The sequence below is a fragment of the Pinus tabuliformis genome, chromosome 9 (genome assembly GCF_031772625.1).
Source record: "Pinus tabuliformis cultivar Carrire ecotype Pingquan chromosome 9, CPIR1, whole genome shotgun sequence".
Lineage (NCBI taxonomy): Eukaryota > Viridiplantae > Streptophyta > Pinopsida > Pinales > Pinaceae > Pinus > Pinus tabuliformis.
Window position 1 is genome coordinate 147,770,554 of NC_142307.1, and position 19,481 is coordinate 147,790,034.

Sequence of the window (19,481 nt, forward strand, 5' to 3'; positions counted from 1 at the left end):
GCCACTGCATTGATCCTCCTCCCGACTCAAACTTGATGACGCAAGCACTGCGTCACCCCTTCCTTGTTGCTTCTCCGCTAGGAACAGCTTCTGTCACTTGGGACAACTGTTTCTACTGTTGCTGCTCTACTCGGTTGATGCCCTCAGTTCTCCTGTGATCTGCAACCACGCTCTGATACCATGTTGGAATTTCTAAGTCTAACTGTTAGAAATCCTTCATGTACTTTCTAATTTATTTTTGCCTACTTGTTTTGTTTAATTAACAAGTTATTTACCATGTAAATACTAAAAATAAATACAAGTACATGCTCAACACATTATAGATCATCAACTGAAGGAAAAACAAGCACACAAGTGACACCGTTGTTTTTGGACTAATGTCCCCGAAAAAACCCAATGTGAGAAAATCGGTGCAGCTATCTAAGGGTTTTATTATTACGCAGTTTCAGAATACAGTCTAGGTGCCAAACCGGCTCACCCAACTAGAGAATGATCTCGGCAGTAGTACCTCTCAATCGGAGACAGATATTCCGGCTAAAACCCCAGATGAACAACCCCACAGCTCTCAGCTCCAATCTACCCCACAAAATCTCCAGCGTCTGCCTCTAAGGACTGCATCAGCCTCTCTGGCCTAGCGTCACCCCAACTCGCCCTGTGTTAGCTTCTGGAGGCACTGCGTCAGCCTCTAGAGCCTCTGCGTTACCCACACTTGCTCTCTCCGGCTCTGTGTCGCTTATGGCTGCCTTTGCGCGGGCCCTAACTGGCTCTGTGTGGCCTCTAGCTGTCTCTTCATCCCTCTCTCCCGGCTTCTACGCTAATGCTCCCGGTACCCTCTCTGCCTCTCTGCTTCTGTATTCACTGCCCCTCAGCTACAACTCTAATCACTCCTTCGATTTCCTCAGCAAGCGCTGCCCCAGAAAATCGAATTCTTGATCAACTCAATGTGTTCTCCAAGTGACCCTCAAGCCTCCTCTTATACTTTTCTCTTTGACAATTCAACGGTCAAGATTAAGTTCCTAATCAACGGTCAAGATTAACTTTAGCTTGATCCATGACTTTTGGACCCTTCTAACACAGTTTTTTAATATCTCCCAAGTTGTTTAGAATCTGCCAAAACTCTTTCTGGGTATTGGAGATCTCATGTGCTTTAGCCTCTCTACCAATTTTTGTGGCTAGAACACATCTGATGCTACCCCAAATCAACACAAATGAAAAATCAAAATTGGAAATATTACATAACCCCAAGTCTTTCATCTTGAACTCCACTGCAAAGTTCCTCTTGCATTCCTCTATGAGCCCCAATGAACCCGTCAAAAACAAATCATCCACATATAGGACAAGAATTGTTAAAGTGTGCAACTAGGGGCTAATTCCCTTCCTAGAAGCCTTTTATTAATAATATATATATATATAATGAATAATTAGTGTTGAAGGAAGTCTAACTAGGTTCGGTCTTCATAAATGTACTTTTGATATTTGTACTTATTCAATAAAAGAAATATTATTTTTATAATATATGTCAATGAGTTTCTTGCTCATTGAAGTAGGTTTAGCACATGTCAAAGTGCTATAGGTGAGTCAAATAGTCAAGAGAAAATATTGAAGGCCTTGAGGGCATGTTACACAATGTATAAATATATATTAAAGTCAAAGGGAAAACCTCCAAACAAAGTCAAGTCTACTCCTATGCAATGGCACCTTCAAGAAGCTCCTTCAAGCATGCTACACCACCATGGAAACTATCTGAAGTCTGCTCAACAAATCAGCCACAAAACCACCCTCAAAGTCGGCCTACAAGCAACCCTCAAGGTCGGCCTACAAGCAGTCAATCAAGTCGGCCTAAATGGAGAGACAGTCCTCTATTTATAGAGGCTGTTCACTCTAAATAAAACACACTCACTTAGCTCTGAAATCCGCAAGAAAAGGAGGACAAGAGGAACAAAGGAAGCCGAGCAAAAGGGTACACTAGAACAGCGAAGTAAGGAGGAAGAACAGCAAAGTGTAAGGGACTGTTTTTTTAGGGTATATACAGTCACACGTGCGAGAGAATAAAGGAGAATCTGCGGCTATATCAGCAGTGAGACAACAGTCATATATTCCTCCTTGTTTGGGCTAGTGACTTAGGCCTATTAGGCCTCATACTCAAGCGAAGAAGAGGGTCTCTGTAGTAAAAGAAAAATGAGCTAAAAGATTGAAGGAAACCTCCCACATGTGTGAGAAAGCAGGACTGCAGTGCTGCCACATCAAGTCTGCAATCTGAAATGAAGAAGAAGCTCAATTGGTGAAAGAAAGAAGAGCATCATCCTATGTGAATAGGTGCACTTAGGATCAAGGAAAACATCTCTTCTAGAGCTAGCATAAGAGAGCCTATTACCAAGGAAAAGAAGAACGAAGTGCAGGAAGGAGAAGGATGAAGTGCCGAAGAACACAGAACCGGAAGAAGTGTTGGGGAATAAGGTGCAAAAAGAAGGACTTGACTTGTGCTTGGAGGATACTCTTGTCATGGGATTAGGGTTTGGCATTGACCAATAGAAGCTTCAATAAGATAAATTCACTAAAGGGTTTTCCTCTCAAGAAAAGAGAGGTTTTGACCCTGGCAGAGAGCCAATATCTTGTGTTCTTGTTCTTATGTTTTGGTAGCAGTTTGATGAACTATACACACATGCATTAATAAGAAGAAGAAGAAGATTAAGCTAACAAGAAAAGTAAAAAGACTCCACAAATTGTTATTAAGTAACGAAGAATCACACTACACTACTCTGCCCTAGATTCTTCAACAATAAGGACATGACCTTTCGTTGAAAATAGTCCATACTCACGTAAATAACATATTTACCATAAGTTACTACCCACCATAATTTAAGCAAGTATTTGCGTAAAAGATGGGATGAGGATGGGGTTCAATAAATTTACAGAATTAATGGCCTTAGCACTGTTGCTTAAATGAGCAATGGAAAAAAAATGGTAGGTAAGATAAAATAAGTTTATTAATGTCGTAAAACTGACCATAAATAGATCAAAGGGACCGCTAGGTACATCAAAAACACTGCATGGTAGGAGTGTCAGCGCAGTCCTATGATGCAAAGCATCTTTCACTTCCAAATCATCAAACTTGTGGAGGTCAAAGTGCAAGAGGGGTCTTGACATTCAAGAGAATGTTATGTAGATAAATTAGTTTTATAAATTAATCTTCTAGATAGCGTGTGTTGTTAGTCTAGAATAATTAATGGATTGAGTTAGTTGAAATTGTAATTGAATCTGCACTTGAGAAGTGGAGTTCGATTAGGATTGTGGTTGAGTGATTGTAGAATCTAAGAGTCTGTATAGGAGTTAAAATAGTATCTGAAACAAGTTCTGATCTATCCTTATTTGTTTATATATTCGATATAAGCCTAAGAGGAGAAGACGACCAATTATTGTTAAATCAGCCCAAGAGGAGAGTAAGAGGTTGTACATATGTATATATACAATTTTATTAATGAAAGGAAATGTTTTGATTGTAAAATTGTCACTGCGTATTCTTTGACAATTATTGAATCAATGTGGGTGTCAGAACAGAGTCATCATCATCTTGTCATGATTTTCCTGGCATAGCATATTGTTGATTGAGTTTAGAATTAACATTATTTGTTGTCGTTGGCAACTGGATCAATTTACTAACTATAACCACCATGATAATGTGATTGTGGGAAATCATTTAATTTATTGGACCGTGATTGGATTGACAACCTCTGGATCGATTTGGTGGTGAATCGTTGAATTGTGTTCAGAGTTTCAAAAGTTTGATATGGAATTTCTTTGATCTTTTAAAGCAAAAGAGTCACGATATTGTTGTCAAATCCTTGGATGTAGGGAGAATACATTGATCGGTGCTATCAGCTGTGAATGACACCAGTTTTAATCACGTTTGTTTTGAATCCACGAGCACATTTGGACAGTGTTCCAGTTATGAAGAGTATTTTGGACCAAGAAAGGAGTGAGATCAAATTCCGATTGTGAATTGCTAAAAGTAAGAGTTGACACTTTCGATTTTATTTTATTACTGAATCCTAGATATCGATTTATAAAGGAATGCGGCAATTTGAGAATAAATTTATGATGGAATCTGTCCATAAATAATTGTGGAAGTATATAATAAATTGTGCATGTGAGATTATGAAATGTATGCACATTATGGATGAACATATTAAAGTGTTAGCTTTTGTAGCGTCGGATGTGTTCTAGGCTTCTAGCCACGAAATTTTGTGGGAGGCTAGAATACATGAGATCTCCAAAACCCAGAAATCATTGCTCAAAATTCTGCCTAGAAATGACTTTATTAGATTATTAACCAGTTATTTAATATTTCTTAAGTCTAAACTTAGGGAATATAGTTAATTAATCAGAATTAATTAAATCAAAGTGTGAATTTTCTAGAAACTCACACGAATCGACTTCAAGTTAATCCTAGCCATTGATTAAAATTTAATCTTGGTCGTTGGAGTCCCAACAGAGGATTATAAGAAAAAGTTGATGGCCACTTGGAGAGTACACTTGAGCAGCAATTCCTTGTGCAGATCGAGCTGGCAGCAGTAAAGTTCAAGCCAAAGAGGGGCACACTGTTAGTGAGAGGCAGGGGCAAAGATCCGGAGGAAGATTTCCAGATCCAGAGAGGCAGTAGCAAGAGGCTAAGTTATTCCTAGTGCAGGAACGTGAGTGCAGGAACACGCGAGTGCAGGAACACGCGAGTGTTGGAATGCGCCAGTGCAGGAACATGCCAGTGCAAGAAGGCGAGTGCAGGCAGCACGAGTACAAGAATGCGCCAATGCAAGAACACGAGTGCAGGCAACACGAGTGCAGGAAGCGCAAGTGCAGGAATGTGGGTGTTGGAATGCGCTAGTGCAAGAACACGCTAGTGTAGGAACGCGAGCGCAGGCGGCACGAGTACAAGAATGCGCCAGTGCAAGAACATGAGTGAAAGCAACACGAGCGCAGGCGGCACGAGTACAAGAATGCGCCAGTGCAAGTGCAAGTGCCAGGGTTGCTTAGGGAATATCTTTGCCATATTTTCTTGTTATTTGGATCGCCATTTGGGCATCCATAGATGTACTCAGATTTCATTGTTGCACCGGTTTTCCCAAGTGTTGAAGTTTCTAAATTTACTTAGTTTAGAAACCCTTCATGCACCTTTCCTGATTTATTCCTACCTACTTGTTATTTTTTCTTTAACAAGTTATTTACAAAGTAAATACTGAAAATAAACACCAGTGCACGCTCAACATATTACAGATTAGCAACTCAAAGAAACAAGAACAAACACACCACATGACACCATTATTTTTGGACCAATGTCCCTGAAAAAACCCAATGCGGGAAAACCGGTGTAGCTATCTAAGGGTTTTCTTATTAAGCAATATCAGAGTATAATCTGGGTGTTGTAAATGGCCTACCTAACATAGAATTTCCTTAGCAGCTATACCTCATAGTTTGAGAGAAATCTCTTGGCTGAAACCTCGGAAAACACTTCTGGTAGCTCCTCAGCACAACACTACTCTTCAACCCTAGCGTCTGCCCAAACTAGACTACAACAGCCCCTCTCTGTCTCACACTAGCCCTGCATCAGCCTTTCTTGGCCTGCGTCAGCTTTGGGCTTCTCTACGTCAGCTACACTGCCCCTCTGGTGCTCTGCGTAGCACTTGGCTGCCTCTGCATGGCCCTGCATGAGCCCTTGCTGGCTTTGCGTCACCCTCCTTGGCTACTGCGTTGCTCTCCCGACACAATCTCTGCCTTCTATGTTCCTATGTACTCAATGCCCCTCGCTGCTCTCCCGATCACTAATTCTATCTCTCTTAGGAAACCCCGCTCTAGAGAATAGAATGACGATCATCTGGTGTGCTCTCCAAGTGACCCTCAAGCCTCCTCTTATACTTTTCCTGTTGACATCTCAACCGAGATTAAGTCCCTAATCAACGACTAAGATTAGATCTGGCTTGATCCATGTCTTTTGGACCACTCTAACACAGATTCATATTAATACACATTAATATTTTATTTTCCCTAAGTTTAGACTTAGGGACTCCATTAAAAATATTAATTATTTTAATATCTCCTGATCTGTTTAGAATCTGCCCAAACCCTTTCTGGGTATTGGAGATCTCATGTGCCCTAACCTCTCCACCAAATTTCGTGGCTAGAGCACATCCAATGCTACCCCAAATCAACACTCCCTCTTAGCGAGGACTGTGCTCTAGCAATACTCCTCACTGAGTATTACTCTGATCATCCGGCATCGGTACCTGTGTTGATGCTAGGCCTTCCTACCCAACATCCTTTGCATTGCCGCCTCTTGTACTACTGCCGATGGTTCTACCACTGCCACTGCTGCATCTGTATGAGAGCTCCCTCTGCATTCGTGCTGCTGCTAGTCCTTTCTCCCAGCACTGCATCCACACTGCACCTCCTCTCATAATGCTGCATCGTGCTGCCCACTGCTACACTGCAACTCAGTGACTGAGAAGTAAGTAACTGATCTCCCAACTAACCTCCCTGTTGGGCTAGAAACGCCCATTGATGCTGAAGCTCCCGCTGTCGCTGACAAGTGCTCCCTCCCACTGATCTCTGCGTTGCTGTAACAACTCCCTGCATCTCACACCATTGCACACCTCGTTGTGCCTTTCAGCGTTGGTGCAACACTCCTGTGCCTCTCGCACTGCTGCAGCCTACTAGCTCTGCGTTGTCTTGGGACTCCTACAGTGTAGCTCTCTCTACCACTCCATCCGCATCTGTCTCTACCTGACTCAGCCAGTCTTGCTACTCCTCGTCAGGGCTCCCTTAGCAAGGTCTAATCCAAGAGGCTAGGTACCTCAAGGATCCTACCCCTCATCGCTTGTAGTCTACTTGACTACATTTCGATGTCTCCCCACTTTTGCTCAAATGATGCGTGTGCACTCATGGCACAGTCATTGTTTGTCAAAACTTCCTTCTCTGCCCGTGCTGGCGCTGCCTTAGTCTTGAAAGATTCTCCCTTACTCTTCTTCCTTGGACACTAGGTCGCATAATGACCCAGCTCCCCACAGTGGAAGCACTTGATCTTGGAGAGATCTTTCTTCTTCCGCTTCTCCTCCTTTACCTCAGATGCTAGGGCCACATCCTCCTCCTCCTGCTTGACCTCGATCCCTTTGTTGCTACTACCTGTCTTCGACTGTCGTTTGATCTCTTCCTGGCGAAGAGCTACCCACATCTCGTCCCAAGGTGGAAGTGTTCCTCTGCCCAGTATACTCTAGAAAAATACTTTCCATTCTTCTGAGACAGCATTTAGGGTTGTCCTCAGCATCAGCTCCTAATCCGGTGTCGCTCCTAAAGCAGTCAACTAGTCTCGGATCTCATTCAGTCCTCCAATCAATCAATTGACCCTTCTTCATCTGATACGACCTCATCTGGTTCTCGAGCAGCGTTCTTCTCTGCACAGAAGTATGTTGGTATAGATTCTTGAGAGCCTCCCACATCTCAAACGTCGTTTCCTTCTCGGCTATATGTGGTACCACATGATCCTTGACCCCATCAAAGATAATGCACTTGGCCCTTGCCATCGCCTCTTCGTACCTGTCATTATCATTAGGGTCGACTATGACAACTATTACCTTCAAGGCGAAGTTCTTGACACGATTCCTGTCAAGCACTGATAAGATTCTGGCCTTCTAGATTGCGAAGTTTGATGCTCCGTCTAGTCTATCCTAGTCTCTTACCCCGTGTAGTGCCATGACGCTCCTCTACTTCCCTCCTGGAAGTTCTCTGTTCGACTCCTCTAAGTCTCTACTTCCCTTCTGGAAGTTCTCTTCTGGACTCCCTCTGAGTCTTGATTTCCCTCCTGTAAATCCTTCTACTGCTTGTCAAGATGCCCCCTACTCTGATCGTCTTGTGCAACTGCACTGCTGATCCAGGTTCCTCAGCTAGAAACCCTCGGTAACAACTCCTCTGGCCCTGCTCTATCAGGTACTGTTCTGACTACAGTACCTCACCAGCTCCACTCTACAATATTCCTACAGCCTTCTAGTCCCCAGCTACTACCTCTCTGTGAACTACGTCAGCCCTGCTCTGCCTCACGCTGGCTCTACGTCACCCTGGATGGGTCTGCATCAGCCCTGGGATGCCCTGCGTCAGCCCTGGGATGCCCTGCGTCAGCCCTCTGGCCCTCTACGTCAGCAACGCTGGCCTCTCTGAGGCTCTACGCAACTCCCAGCTTCTTCTATGTGGCTCTGGCTAGCTCTGCGTCACACTTCTTTGCCTCTACGCTGCTAGAAACAGCTTCTGTCACCTCGGGACAATTGTTTTCTGCTACTATTGCTCCGCTCGGCTGATGTCTTTTAGTCCTCCTGTGATCTACAATCATACTCTGATACCATGTTGAAGTTTCTAGGTTTACTTAGTTTAGAAACCCTTCATGCACTTTTTCTGATTTATTCCTACCTACTTGTTATTTTTCTTTAACAAGTTATTTACAAAGTAAATATTGAAAATAAACACCAGTGCATGCTCAACATATTACAGATCAGCAACTAAAAGAAACAAGAACAAACACACCACATGACACCATTATTTTTGGACCAATGTCCCCGAAAAATCCCAATGCGGGAAAACGGTGCAGCTATCTGAGGGTTTTCTTATTAAGCAATATCAGAGTACAATCTGGGTGCTGTAACTAGCCTACCCAACAGAGAATTTCCTTAGCAACTATACCTCACAGTTTGAGAGAAATCTCCTGGCTAAAACCCTGAAAAACCCTTCCGGTAGCTCCTCACCACAAAACTGCTCTTCAACCCCAACGTTTGCCCAAACTAGACTACGGTAGCCCCTCTTTGTCTCACGTTGGCCTTGCGTCAGCCTTTCTTGGCCTGCGTCAGCTTTGGGACCCTCGCGTCAGCTACGCTGGTCCCTCCGGTGCTCTGCGCAGCACTTGGCTGCCTCTGCGTGGCCCTGCGTGAGCCCTTGCTAGCTCTGTGTCACCCCCCTTGGCTGTTGCGCTGCTCTCCCGGCACAATCTTTGCCTTCTCTGTTCTTCTGTGCTCAATGCCCCTCAACTGCTCTCCCGATCACTGATTCTATCTCTCTTAAAAAACCCCACTCTAGAAAATAGAATCACTGATCATCTAGTGTGCTCTCCAAGTGACCCTCAAGCCTCCTCTTATACTTTTCATGTTGACATTTCAATGGCCGATATTAAGTCCCTAAGCAACGGCTAAAATTAAATCTGGCTTGATCCATGTCTTTTGGACCACTCTAACCCAGATTCATATTAATACACATTAATATTTTATTTTCCCTAAGTTTCCATTAAAAATATTAATTATTTTAATATCTCCTGATCTATTTAGAATCTGCCCAAACCCTTTCTGGGTATTGGAGATCTCATGTGCCCCAACCTCTCCACCAAATTTCGTGGCTAGAGCACATCCGATGCTACCCCAAATCAACACCAAGTTGGGTTTTTCCGAGGACATTTGTCCAAAAATAACTGTGTAAATTTATGTGTGTGCTAGCATTTCTTCCAACATTTATTCTTCCGCAGTCTTATTTGTGTAGGTTGCAGTGTGAGTTATTCAGTATTTGTTGTAGGAAACAGTAAATAAATTGTTAATAGAAATAACAGTTAGGAGAATAATTTCCAGTTGCTGCAATAGGATTCGGGTTTCTGAATTTTCACATGGTATCAAAGCGCAGATGATCAACCGGAGAGCTCAGTAGCGAAGAAAGGAGTTTCGTTGTTCAGTGTGGGCAACAAATCAAAACCCCAGAGGGTAGCGCAATCACTTTGCCAAGAGGCTGAATTTCTTGAGGAGATTTGATTTTTCTAAGAGAGGGACAGAAAAAAATCGATCTGTCCATATTGAGGGATTCTAGAGGTAGAGGGAGCAGCCCAATATTTTCGCAAAACAAATCTCTAAATGGAAGTAATAGTTTTTGCAGCAATTTGCTAGAGCAGAACCAGCGTTGGGTGGAAGAGAGAAGAAGCACACAGCAGAGGGAAAATTTCTCTCAGGGGATCTCGAGTTTTAGAGATCTAATTTCTCCAATTTCATATTGGAAGTAGTTTTGAGCAGATCTTCTCACTCCGGAAGGGAGTGCAAGTAGCAGATCCAGTAGTCGAGCAATGGGAAAGAGGGAGATTTTCGAATTTATTTTCTCCAATTTTGAGTCGCACAAATTTTGCAGCTTTGCAGAGATAATCATACGAGATTGCCAAAGGAGGTCGTGCGAGTTAGCCAAAATGCAGATTTGGGTAGCAGATCAATTTCCAGTTGCTGGAGGCAGATGTCAGAGGAAGTGTGAGTTGTCTAGTGCGAGTTGCAAAGAAAAGAAGAGTCCCAGCCAGGGACTAGGCTCAAAAGGAGATAGTGGGGCACCAGATCCAGGAGGAGGACGAGTATGAGACTCCAGTGTGCCAGATGGGCAGGATCCTTGAGGAGTCCACCTCATGGATCAATACTTGGCTATGGGGGCCCACAGTATTTAGTAGCAAAATGGATCAGTGAAAGTTGATGCAGTCAGATGCCAGAGTGACAGATGCAAAGACTAGTAGCAGTCAGATGTTGGGGAGCGCAGTGCAGAGTTGGCAGCAGTGCAATTGGCACAGTGTAGAGTTAGCAGCAACACATATTCTTCAATGACAGTGCAAATACTAGCACCAGTCAGGACTCGGGTGACAGATGCATCATACTGATCATAGTTGATTCAGTATTTAGGATGTTTCTCAATTGCAGTTATTGCAGTTGCAGCAGCAGCAGATGAGAGGGGGTTGCAGTGCAGATGCAGTGTTGCTAGTAGTTCAGCAAGGTCAGCAGCAGCACAGATGCAACGAATATCAGAGTTGCACAGTGGTTGGTGGGCAGCAATGTCAGACATCAGCAACGTGATAGGAGATGATGCAGAGACAGGGTGTTGTCACAGGATGTGTAGTAGAGCACTAGAACACATTCCTCGATAAGAGGGAGTGTTATTTTTTGTAGCATCGGATGTGTTCTAGCCACGAAATTTTGTCGAGAGACTAGAATACATGAGATCTCCAAAACCCAAAAATCATTTCTGGAAATTCCGCTTAGAAATGACTTAATTAGATTATTAACCAGTTTTTTAATATTTCTTAAGTCTAAACTTAGGGAATATGGTTAATTAATCATAATTAATTAAGTCAAGGTGTGAATGTTCTAGAAGCTCACACGGATCGACTTCAAGTTAATCCTAGCCATTGATTAAGATTTAATCTTGGTCGTTGGAGTCCCAACAGAGGTTTATAGGAAGAAGTCGATGGGCACTTGGAGAGTACACTTGAGCAGTAGTACCTTGCGCAGATCAAGCTAGCAGCAGTATGGTTCGAGCTAGAAAGAGACGCAGTGTCAATGAGGGGCAAGGACAGTGATCCGGAGGAAGATTTCCAGATCTGAAGAGGCAATAGCAAGAGGCTGAGTTATTCCTAGTGCAGGAGTGCGCAAGTGCAAGAATGCACGAGCGCAGGAACGCGAGTGCAGGAACGCGCCAATGCAGGAATACGAGTGCAAGCAACACGAGTGCAAGAAGCATGAGTGTCAGGGTTGCTTAGGGAATATCTCTACCATATTTTCTTGCTATTTGGATTGCCAGTTGGGCATCCATAGATGTACTCAGATTTCACTGCTACATAGTAAAATAAAACCCTCACTGCTGCCCTGGTTTTCCCAAGTTGGGTTTTTTTAGGGACATTTGTCCAAAACTAACTGTGTAAATTTATGTGTGTGTGCTAGCATTTCTTCCAGCGTTTATTCTTCCGCAGTTTTATTTGTGTAGTTTGTAGTGAGTTATTTAGTGTTTGTTGTAGGAAACAGTAAATATTGTTAATTAAAATAACAATTAGGAAAATAATTTCCAATTGCTGCAATAGGATTCGGGTTTCTGAATTTTCACATAAAGAACATGAGATATTAACAAAAGAGAGAGAATGGGTGGTGATGTTATAATATTTTATTTAACGAAGAAGCTTGACTTGTTCATGAAATCTGAAGTTTTAATATTTATAATGGAAGCATGATTCCCATTATGGATATGCCAGCAGGAAAATGGGTAGACTATGAAGGTAATCAGAATCATTGATATTAAAGCATGCACCATGTTCATACGTGCAGCAAATGAATAAATGAATTATGAAAATAAGACCATCTGTATGTTTAAAATGCAATTGGGTTAAGATTGAACAGCAAATAACAGGTTGCTAAATGGAAATGGATCAGTAATAGAAACAGAGTAAGGTGGTTGTGCATTCAGATTTATCAGTGTTTGAAAATTTGGCAAAGAGAATTTATTTTGTGAATGATTATTGGTAAGAGTCAACCATGAATATGATTTGGAATGTGCATGCATGGAGATTTGTCGAATGGAAAGTGAAATTGGTGCCAAGTTCATTTTGGCTGTCATCCTATAAAAGCATATCTATCCCCTGAGGTCAAAGACTCAAAATATAAAATCTATCCTCAAAGTAACAAAACAATACAGAATCTGGGATTCCAAGAGAAGAAAGGAACACTCTCTGAAACCCGAAAGAAATGTATCAACTTGAGGTACCTAGCAAATGTGCTGAAGGAGGAGCCATTGCTTGCTAATATGTTAGGGCTATTCAGATTTTATGAAGACTCACTTTTAGTGATTAATTGGAATAAAGGCACAGTGAATTCCTGAATATCCATCTAAAAATCTAAGGTGATCAAGTTAAACTAATAGCAAGTAACTTTGACCAGAATTTGGACAAATGGGATTGACAAATGGGATGGATATTAAAATCTCTTCAATATCGCGCTGTAGAATGCATCTGCCTTCTCTCAGTGCAACAAATTGCTTCGTAATTTCAACAAGGAACTTCCATTATTTACATTTTTTTGATAAAAAATTGCAATCAGTGGCCATGGGATATAGAAAAACAAAATTTGATACAACCAGCTAGATTTTCACAAGTACCTCAATATAACCGACATAATAATACATTGGTACTTCTCTATTTATTAGGATCAAATGTTGTATTGTAGAGCTATTCCAAACGATAACAAGGGCATAAATGCTAGAGTACAAAGAAATAAAACACAATTTTTATTCCTCATGCAGCTGAATAAAAGCTTGAAAGACTATATGGCAGACACTTTTTAAAGAAATACCTTCAACCGGTCCCAACACCACCAAAAGTTTGCCAGAAACTTTTCCTGAGATATTTCCAATCTACAGCACGATGACAAACTTGAGTCATCATTTAAATTTGTGGCATGTTAAATCAGTATTGAGAATACCACAAGATGCATTTATAATGTAAAAACTTCAATTTAATATGCATTCGATGAAAACAGTTAGTGCAGTTGCTATATTCATTTTCAAGGACAACAATATTAGATGCTCCTCTGTATAATCAAACATCAAACGTAACAACAGGTAAGGCTGTTAAATCCAGACTCCATTATTAAACTTGAAAGAAGATATACAATTGAAAAACAAATCATCTATATCCTTTTGCAGTCTGTGTGTTATTTAAACAGTTTCCATTTATACTCTAAATCTGTAATTATAAAATATATATTGGTTGATAGAATAAATGTAAGCATGGATGATGTTACAATGAACCTTGTGACAGTCTACATATATGTCTTGACTAGTCACAAAGAGTTAAAATTGGCAACTAGGACCAAATTCCACTTTGGACAGCTCATTTGATGGAGATGATTATTGCATTCAATTCCTCTTTTCGAAAGGACTAAAATCGACCTAAAGATCATTAAATTTGGATAAACAGAAATGTATTTTTGAATTTATGCCCACATGTGCAAATTGTCAAGGTCAGCGACATCATCATATAGGCTCATGAGTCCAAAGAGGAATGTCACTTCACCTTCAACGATTCATATAAATATGAGAGACCTCAAACCTCATTTGGCATCATCTCATCTCACACATTCTTCTCTCTCCTCAACTGATTGGTTCATACAGCTTATTGGGCATCTCTTTTCCTCATGTGTGGCAGCAGAAGGACGAATTACAGGGCCAAAATTTCAGAGTCTCTTGCAGGTTTGACCAGTGTTGACCAGGGGTGTTTTGACCACATTTGACTGCAATTTTTGGGTTAGAAATTAGTTTTTGGCAGGCCACATTTATTGGCACAGGAACCGAGGCATTTTGTTGACTTTGACTGTAGACTAGACACGGGGTTGACCGCAGAGTTTGACCAACTTTGACTGTTGTTTTCATGACTTTTGCGCTGACTTTGACCAGCAAAGAAGGCTGAGTCTGTCTGGGTTTGACTGAGCTGCATAAAGCATTGTTTGCTGCTGCATTGAAAAGCATTGACTTTCTAGTTAGTGTTGAGTTCGACTACAGTTGACTCCAGATTTGACAGTTGTATTGACTGTAGTTTGGCAAGTCAAGTTTGACTTTATTGTACTCTCTCTATTGAACATTTGATATAATAATAAGAAGAATTGATCAAAGGGTTTTCACCGGCATTCGCCAAATCTGGTGTTCTCTTGTCTTGGCTTGTCTTCTACATTTTACTGTTCATGTTCTATCTATAGTTATTATCAATGTGATTTATGGTTAATGTGATTGCTATTGGAAAACTAAATTGGAAATTGTCATTGGGTTGCTAAAAAGACATTGAAGTAGTTGTGCTAAGCATAGAACATACCATTGTTAACTAACATTAACATGATATCAGAGCCAGGGTGAGGACAAACCCAAGCAAAAGAGAGAAAAGCAATCACTAAGAGAGCTCTGTTGGACAAGACTATTGGATAAGTCTCCATGGCCCCTACATCCTACTTCAAGACCTAGGACAAGCTCAATGACAAATCTGACTATCCTACATGGAAAATGACTTTGGACTTGACTTCGGAAGAGCATGATGCAATGGACTATGTGCAGGGAAAAGTGGTGGAACCTCCTTCAAATGCATCGGTTGCTGCTAAGACGAAGTAAAAGAAATGTGAGGTCAACGCTAAGAAAATTATCATTGACTCCATTCAAAAGCATTTGGTTGCCTATATTTATGATTTACGAACATCTAAGGAGCTGTATGATAAGTTGGTTGGGATGTTCAAAGTGAACAATGCAAGTCAAATCCTCTTTCTTAAAAACAAGTTGAAGGACATCAAGATGGATAAAGGGGAGTCTATCCAATCTTACTTCATGAGAATAACTTAAATCAAGAATGATCTACTATTGATTGGAGAAGTTATTGCTGACAAGGAGCTCACTCTCATTACACTTGGAGGTCTTTCAAGACCTTGGGATGTATTTGTCACCACTATTCTCAACAATGACAGGATACCTGGTTTTGATGAATTATTGGCTAGATGCACTCAAGAGGAGACTAGGATGATGGAGAGAGACAAGCCCTCAAATGGAAATGAACCTACTGCTTTCTCCGCTCATGCAAAGAGGAAGAATAATGTTGGTCCAAGGAGACAGGGTCAAGGATTCAAGAAGGGATTCAAAGAAGGAAGAAAAGGAAGGTGCTACAATTGCAACAGGTTCGGCCACTATGCTAGAGAGTGTCCTCACAAGAAGAATTCTCCAAGGGATGACGACAACAACAACCACAACAATTTCAAAGGCAATGGAAATCAAAGGAACAACGAGTTCAACAACAAAGGAAAAAGGAATGCTCCCGCTGCTCGAAATGGAAATGGTCGACCTCCCAAAAGGACAAGAAATGCCAGGTATGATGAAAGTAATGTTGTAGAAAAACAAGATGAGTTTAATCTTATTTCCGCTCTATCTACTGCCTCTTCTCCGAATACGTTGGATCATTGGTTGATTGATAGTGGAGCCTCAAGGCACTTCACTGGATACAAAGAGGCCTTCTCAAATTTAATTGAAAAGAAGACTAATTTGAAGATCATACTTGGAGATAATGCCACCTACCCCGTGAAAGCGATAGGCACTGTCACTCTTCACTTGAATCAAAGTCAAACCATTCATCTACAAGAAGTATTGTATGTTCCCGATTTGAAGAAGAACTTGGTAACTATTTCAGTGATGGAAGATAAAGGCTTCAAGATAACATTCATTGATGGAAAGGTACATATTTGGCAAAGAAACCCTAAAGATGCATTTACTTTTCGATTTAGGGTTGATGGTCTCTATCAAGTTGGAGGATGTCCTTTGCCAACGTTGGCAAGCGATACCTCTCTTCAATCTGAGCTATGGCAGTGGAGATTTGCCCACTTACATTACAAATCCTTAACTAGGCTAAGGAAGATGGTCACAGGTATGCCCGAGTTGAAAATGAATCATGAAGGTGTTTGTCAGGGTTGTGCAGTTGGAAAACACACTAAGGGACCATTCCCTTCTAGTGAAAGCAAGACAAGTAATATTCTTCAATTGGTCCATTATGACCTGTCCAGTATGTTATCCATAACATCATTGGGAGGATACTTATATTATGCAATCTTTGTGGATGACTACTCTCGCAAAACATGGATCTATTTCTTGAAGAGGAAGGATGAAGTGTTCAAATGGTTCTGTTCTTTCAAAGCATTGGCAGAAAATCAAACAGGAAAGAAGATCAAGATATTTAGGAATGACAATGGAAAATATGAATCAAATGAATTCAATGACTTTGCAGAGAGGTTGGCATTAAGAGGGAGACAATTGTCCCATACACTCCTGAGCAGAATGGTGTTGTTGAAAGGAAGAATCAAACAATCATGGAAGCCACCCGTGCCATGCTCCATGATCAAGGCCTATCAAAGTTCTTATGGGGAGAAGCTGCCAACACTGTCGTATATGTTCAAAATAGGAGCCCGCATCAAGCTTTGGATTTCAAGACACCTCAAGAAGTCTTCACTAATAAGAAACCCAATGTTTCTCATTTTAGAATATTTGGGTGTCCCGTGTATTTTCACATGCCTAAAGAGAAAAAGGATTAATTTGGAAGCTTCTTTGAAGAAAGGAATTTTCGTCGTCTATAATGAAAATTCAAAGGCATATAGAATCTATGTGCCTAGTCAAAGAGATGTGGAAGTAAGTCGTGATGTCACCTTTGATGAAGACACTGCCCTTGGGAAAGCCAAAGATCTCCCTATCCCAAGGAAGGACGATGATGATGCTGTCGAAAAACAAGATGAAGCCCCTACAGATGAGCCTATGCCCGATGTTGAAGGCCTGATGGATCCCATCAATCCACCTCCTGGTCATACCCCTACTTCAAGGAAACGTTCACTATGGCTCAAAGATATTCTCGAAGATGTTGAAAGACATATTGCCCCAAGAGGGGCATTTCGTGAAAGTAAGAAGCCGAACAAGTATCAAGGTTATTTGGTTGCTATGAGTACTATTGTTCAAGTTCAACCATGCACGTTCGAGGAAGCTGTAAAACACCAAGTTTGGAAAGATGCGATGAATGAGGAGCATTAATCAATCATGAAGAATGATGTCTGGGATGTGGTGCCTGTTGATTTTTGGGTAGCATCGGATGTGCTCTAGCTCCGAAATTTTGTGGAGGGCCTGGAACACATGAGATCTCCAAGACCCAAAAATCGTTTGGAGAAATTCCACTTGGAGTACATGTTATTCAAATAATTAATTATTTTTAATGGTGCCTAAGTTAAAACTTAGGAAATTAAAACAATTAAAGTGAATAATGTAAATATGGGTGAGAAGCTTCTAAGTGACAAGGGTCAAGTCTAATTTAATCTTAGCCGTTGATTATAGATTAGATCACAGTCGTTGATTTCTCAACAGGAAAAGTATAAAGGAAGGCTTGGGGTCAGTTGGAGAACACACACAGGGAGAACAACACTTGAGCTAGATCAAAATCCTAGGGTGTGGTTTGCCGAGAATTTCCGAGTAAGCTTCTAGTGCAGAGAGGGGCAGTTCGGCAACGAGACTTTTGTCCAAGGCCGAGAAAACATAACAGAGAGGCAGCGCAGCACCAGGGAGAGACAGCGCAGTTCTAGGAAGGTGATGCAAAGGCTGGAGAGATGACACAGTCACGCAAAGGCAACATTGGGATTCTATGAGGCAGATTGGGCATCAATTCAACAGATCAATTTCTGAGCCAGGAAGGCTCACCAGGAGGGTGACGCAACTCCTAGAGGAGGTGACGCAGTCCTAGCGCAGCGCTGGGAGCAGCCATCGTTGCATAGCACTGGGGACAGCGCAGTGACCTGTGGGCAAGGTTGCACGAAACGGGGAAACGGGTACGAGTTTCCGAGACAGGAAGCGATACGAAACGCGACCTCCCCAAATTTTGGAAACGGGGAAACGTGAATATATATATATATATATATATAAATATTAGGACATTTAACATTTAAGAAATATGTGCAATCATAAAGCATATATGATACATTCTAATTTATTACATTATGATAAAATTGTCAATTGTCAATGCATAAACTATAAGTATCTAGATTTACATCACATTTACTCATGAATAATCACATAATGAAAATAGAAATATCCAAAATCAGCCACGATAAATTTCTAATTTTTTGTCTCGTGCTTGATTGGGAGTCTCCTCCTACATAGTCAAATGACCTTAGTGCTCTTGATTAAATACAAGTTTCATACCCTAGTACCCTACATTCTCTTGATTATTGGGAGTCTCCCCTGCATAGAGGGCTTTGTTCTCTCGATTAAATACAAGTTCCATACCCTAGTACATGATAAAATCCAATGGAAACATTGCAATCCCCCCAATCCTGAAATCCTGAAAAACAGAAAAGTCTGTTGGATTTTGAGTGAGATCTAAAATTCTACTTTCTCCATATGAAATCCAATGAGGATGAAACCACTCTCAAACATCCTGAGTCATTTCATGGTAATGTTAAAAATTTAAGTAAAAGAATGAAAATGAAAAATAAAGGAGAATATCACTTTTACTTTAAGAATTTAACATTACCATGAACTGCATATCAACGCTACGGTAAAAGTTCACTTTTATAACTTTAGACAGGCATCTGGAAGCAACTAGAAGTCACTAGGCTAACGTAAGAATAGATTAGAAAACAAATAAACAAAAAAAAATTAAAAAAAAACACAAGTAAATGCTGAAACATGGGTCGTATGGCCCTGAAACGCGTTTCGGGCCGTACTGCCCACATTTCAGTTTCGTGAAACGTGGCAGTACGGCCCGAAACGCGTTTCAGGGCTGTACCAAACGCGTTTCAGCGTTTCGTACTCGTTTCCGTATGGAAACGCCCTCCTACCCCACGTTTCCTGCAACATAGCCTGTGGGGTTTGTTCATACAATTGCTAGATCCACCAAAATATCTGTCTCCTGATAGAGGTACTTCTGTCAGGTTTATTCTCTGTTGGGTGAGCCGGATTTGGCACCCTAGTTGTATTCAAAAATCTGCATAATAATAAAACCCTCATATCTGCTGCACAGGTTTTCCCACACTAGGTTTTTCTGGGGACGTTTAGTCCAAAAATAAGTGTGTCCTTTGTGTGGTTGTCTCATTTATTTTTTCAGTACTTGATTTGTATATTGGTGT

At 41.3% G+C, this 19,481-nt stretch overlaps 1 protein-coding gene across 5 annotated transcripts in view; it reads right to left on the reverse strand.

The window, feature by feature from the left end:
* The window catches only part of LOC149147539 (folylpolyglutamate synthase-like), a 592,546-nt gene that overhangs the window by 368,184 nt on the left and 204,881 nt on the right, over positions 1–19,481 (reverse strand). For all 5 annotated transcript variants that reach the window (XR_016262194.1, XR_016262193.1, XR_016262192.1 and 2 more), the window contains exon 5: positions 13,152–13,212. Coding sequence is in view for 2 of the 5 variants with exons in the window: in XM_089437869.1 (XP_089293995.1) it covers positions 13,152–13,212 (61 nt within the window). In the remaining 3 variants the exon portion in view is untranslated. The remainder of the gene's footprint in view (positions 1–13,151; positions 13,213–19,481) is intronic.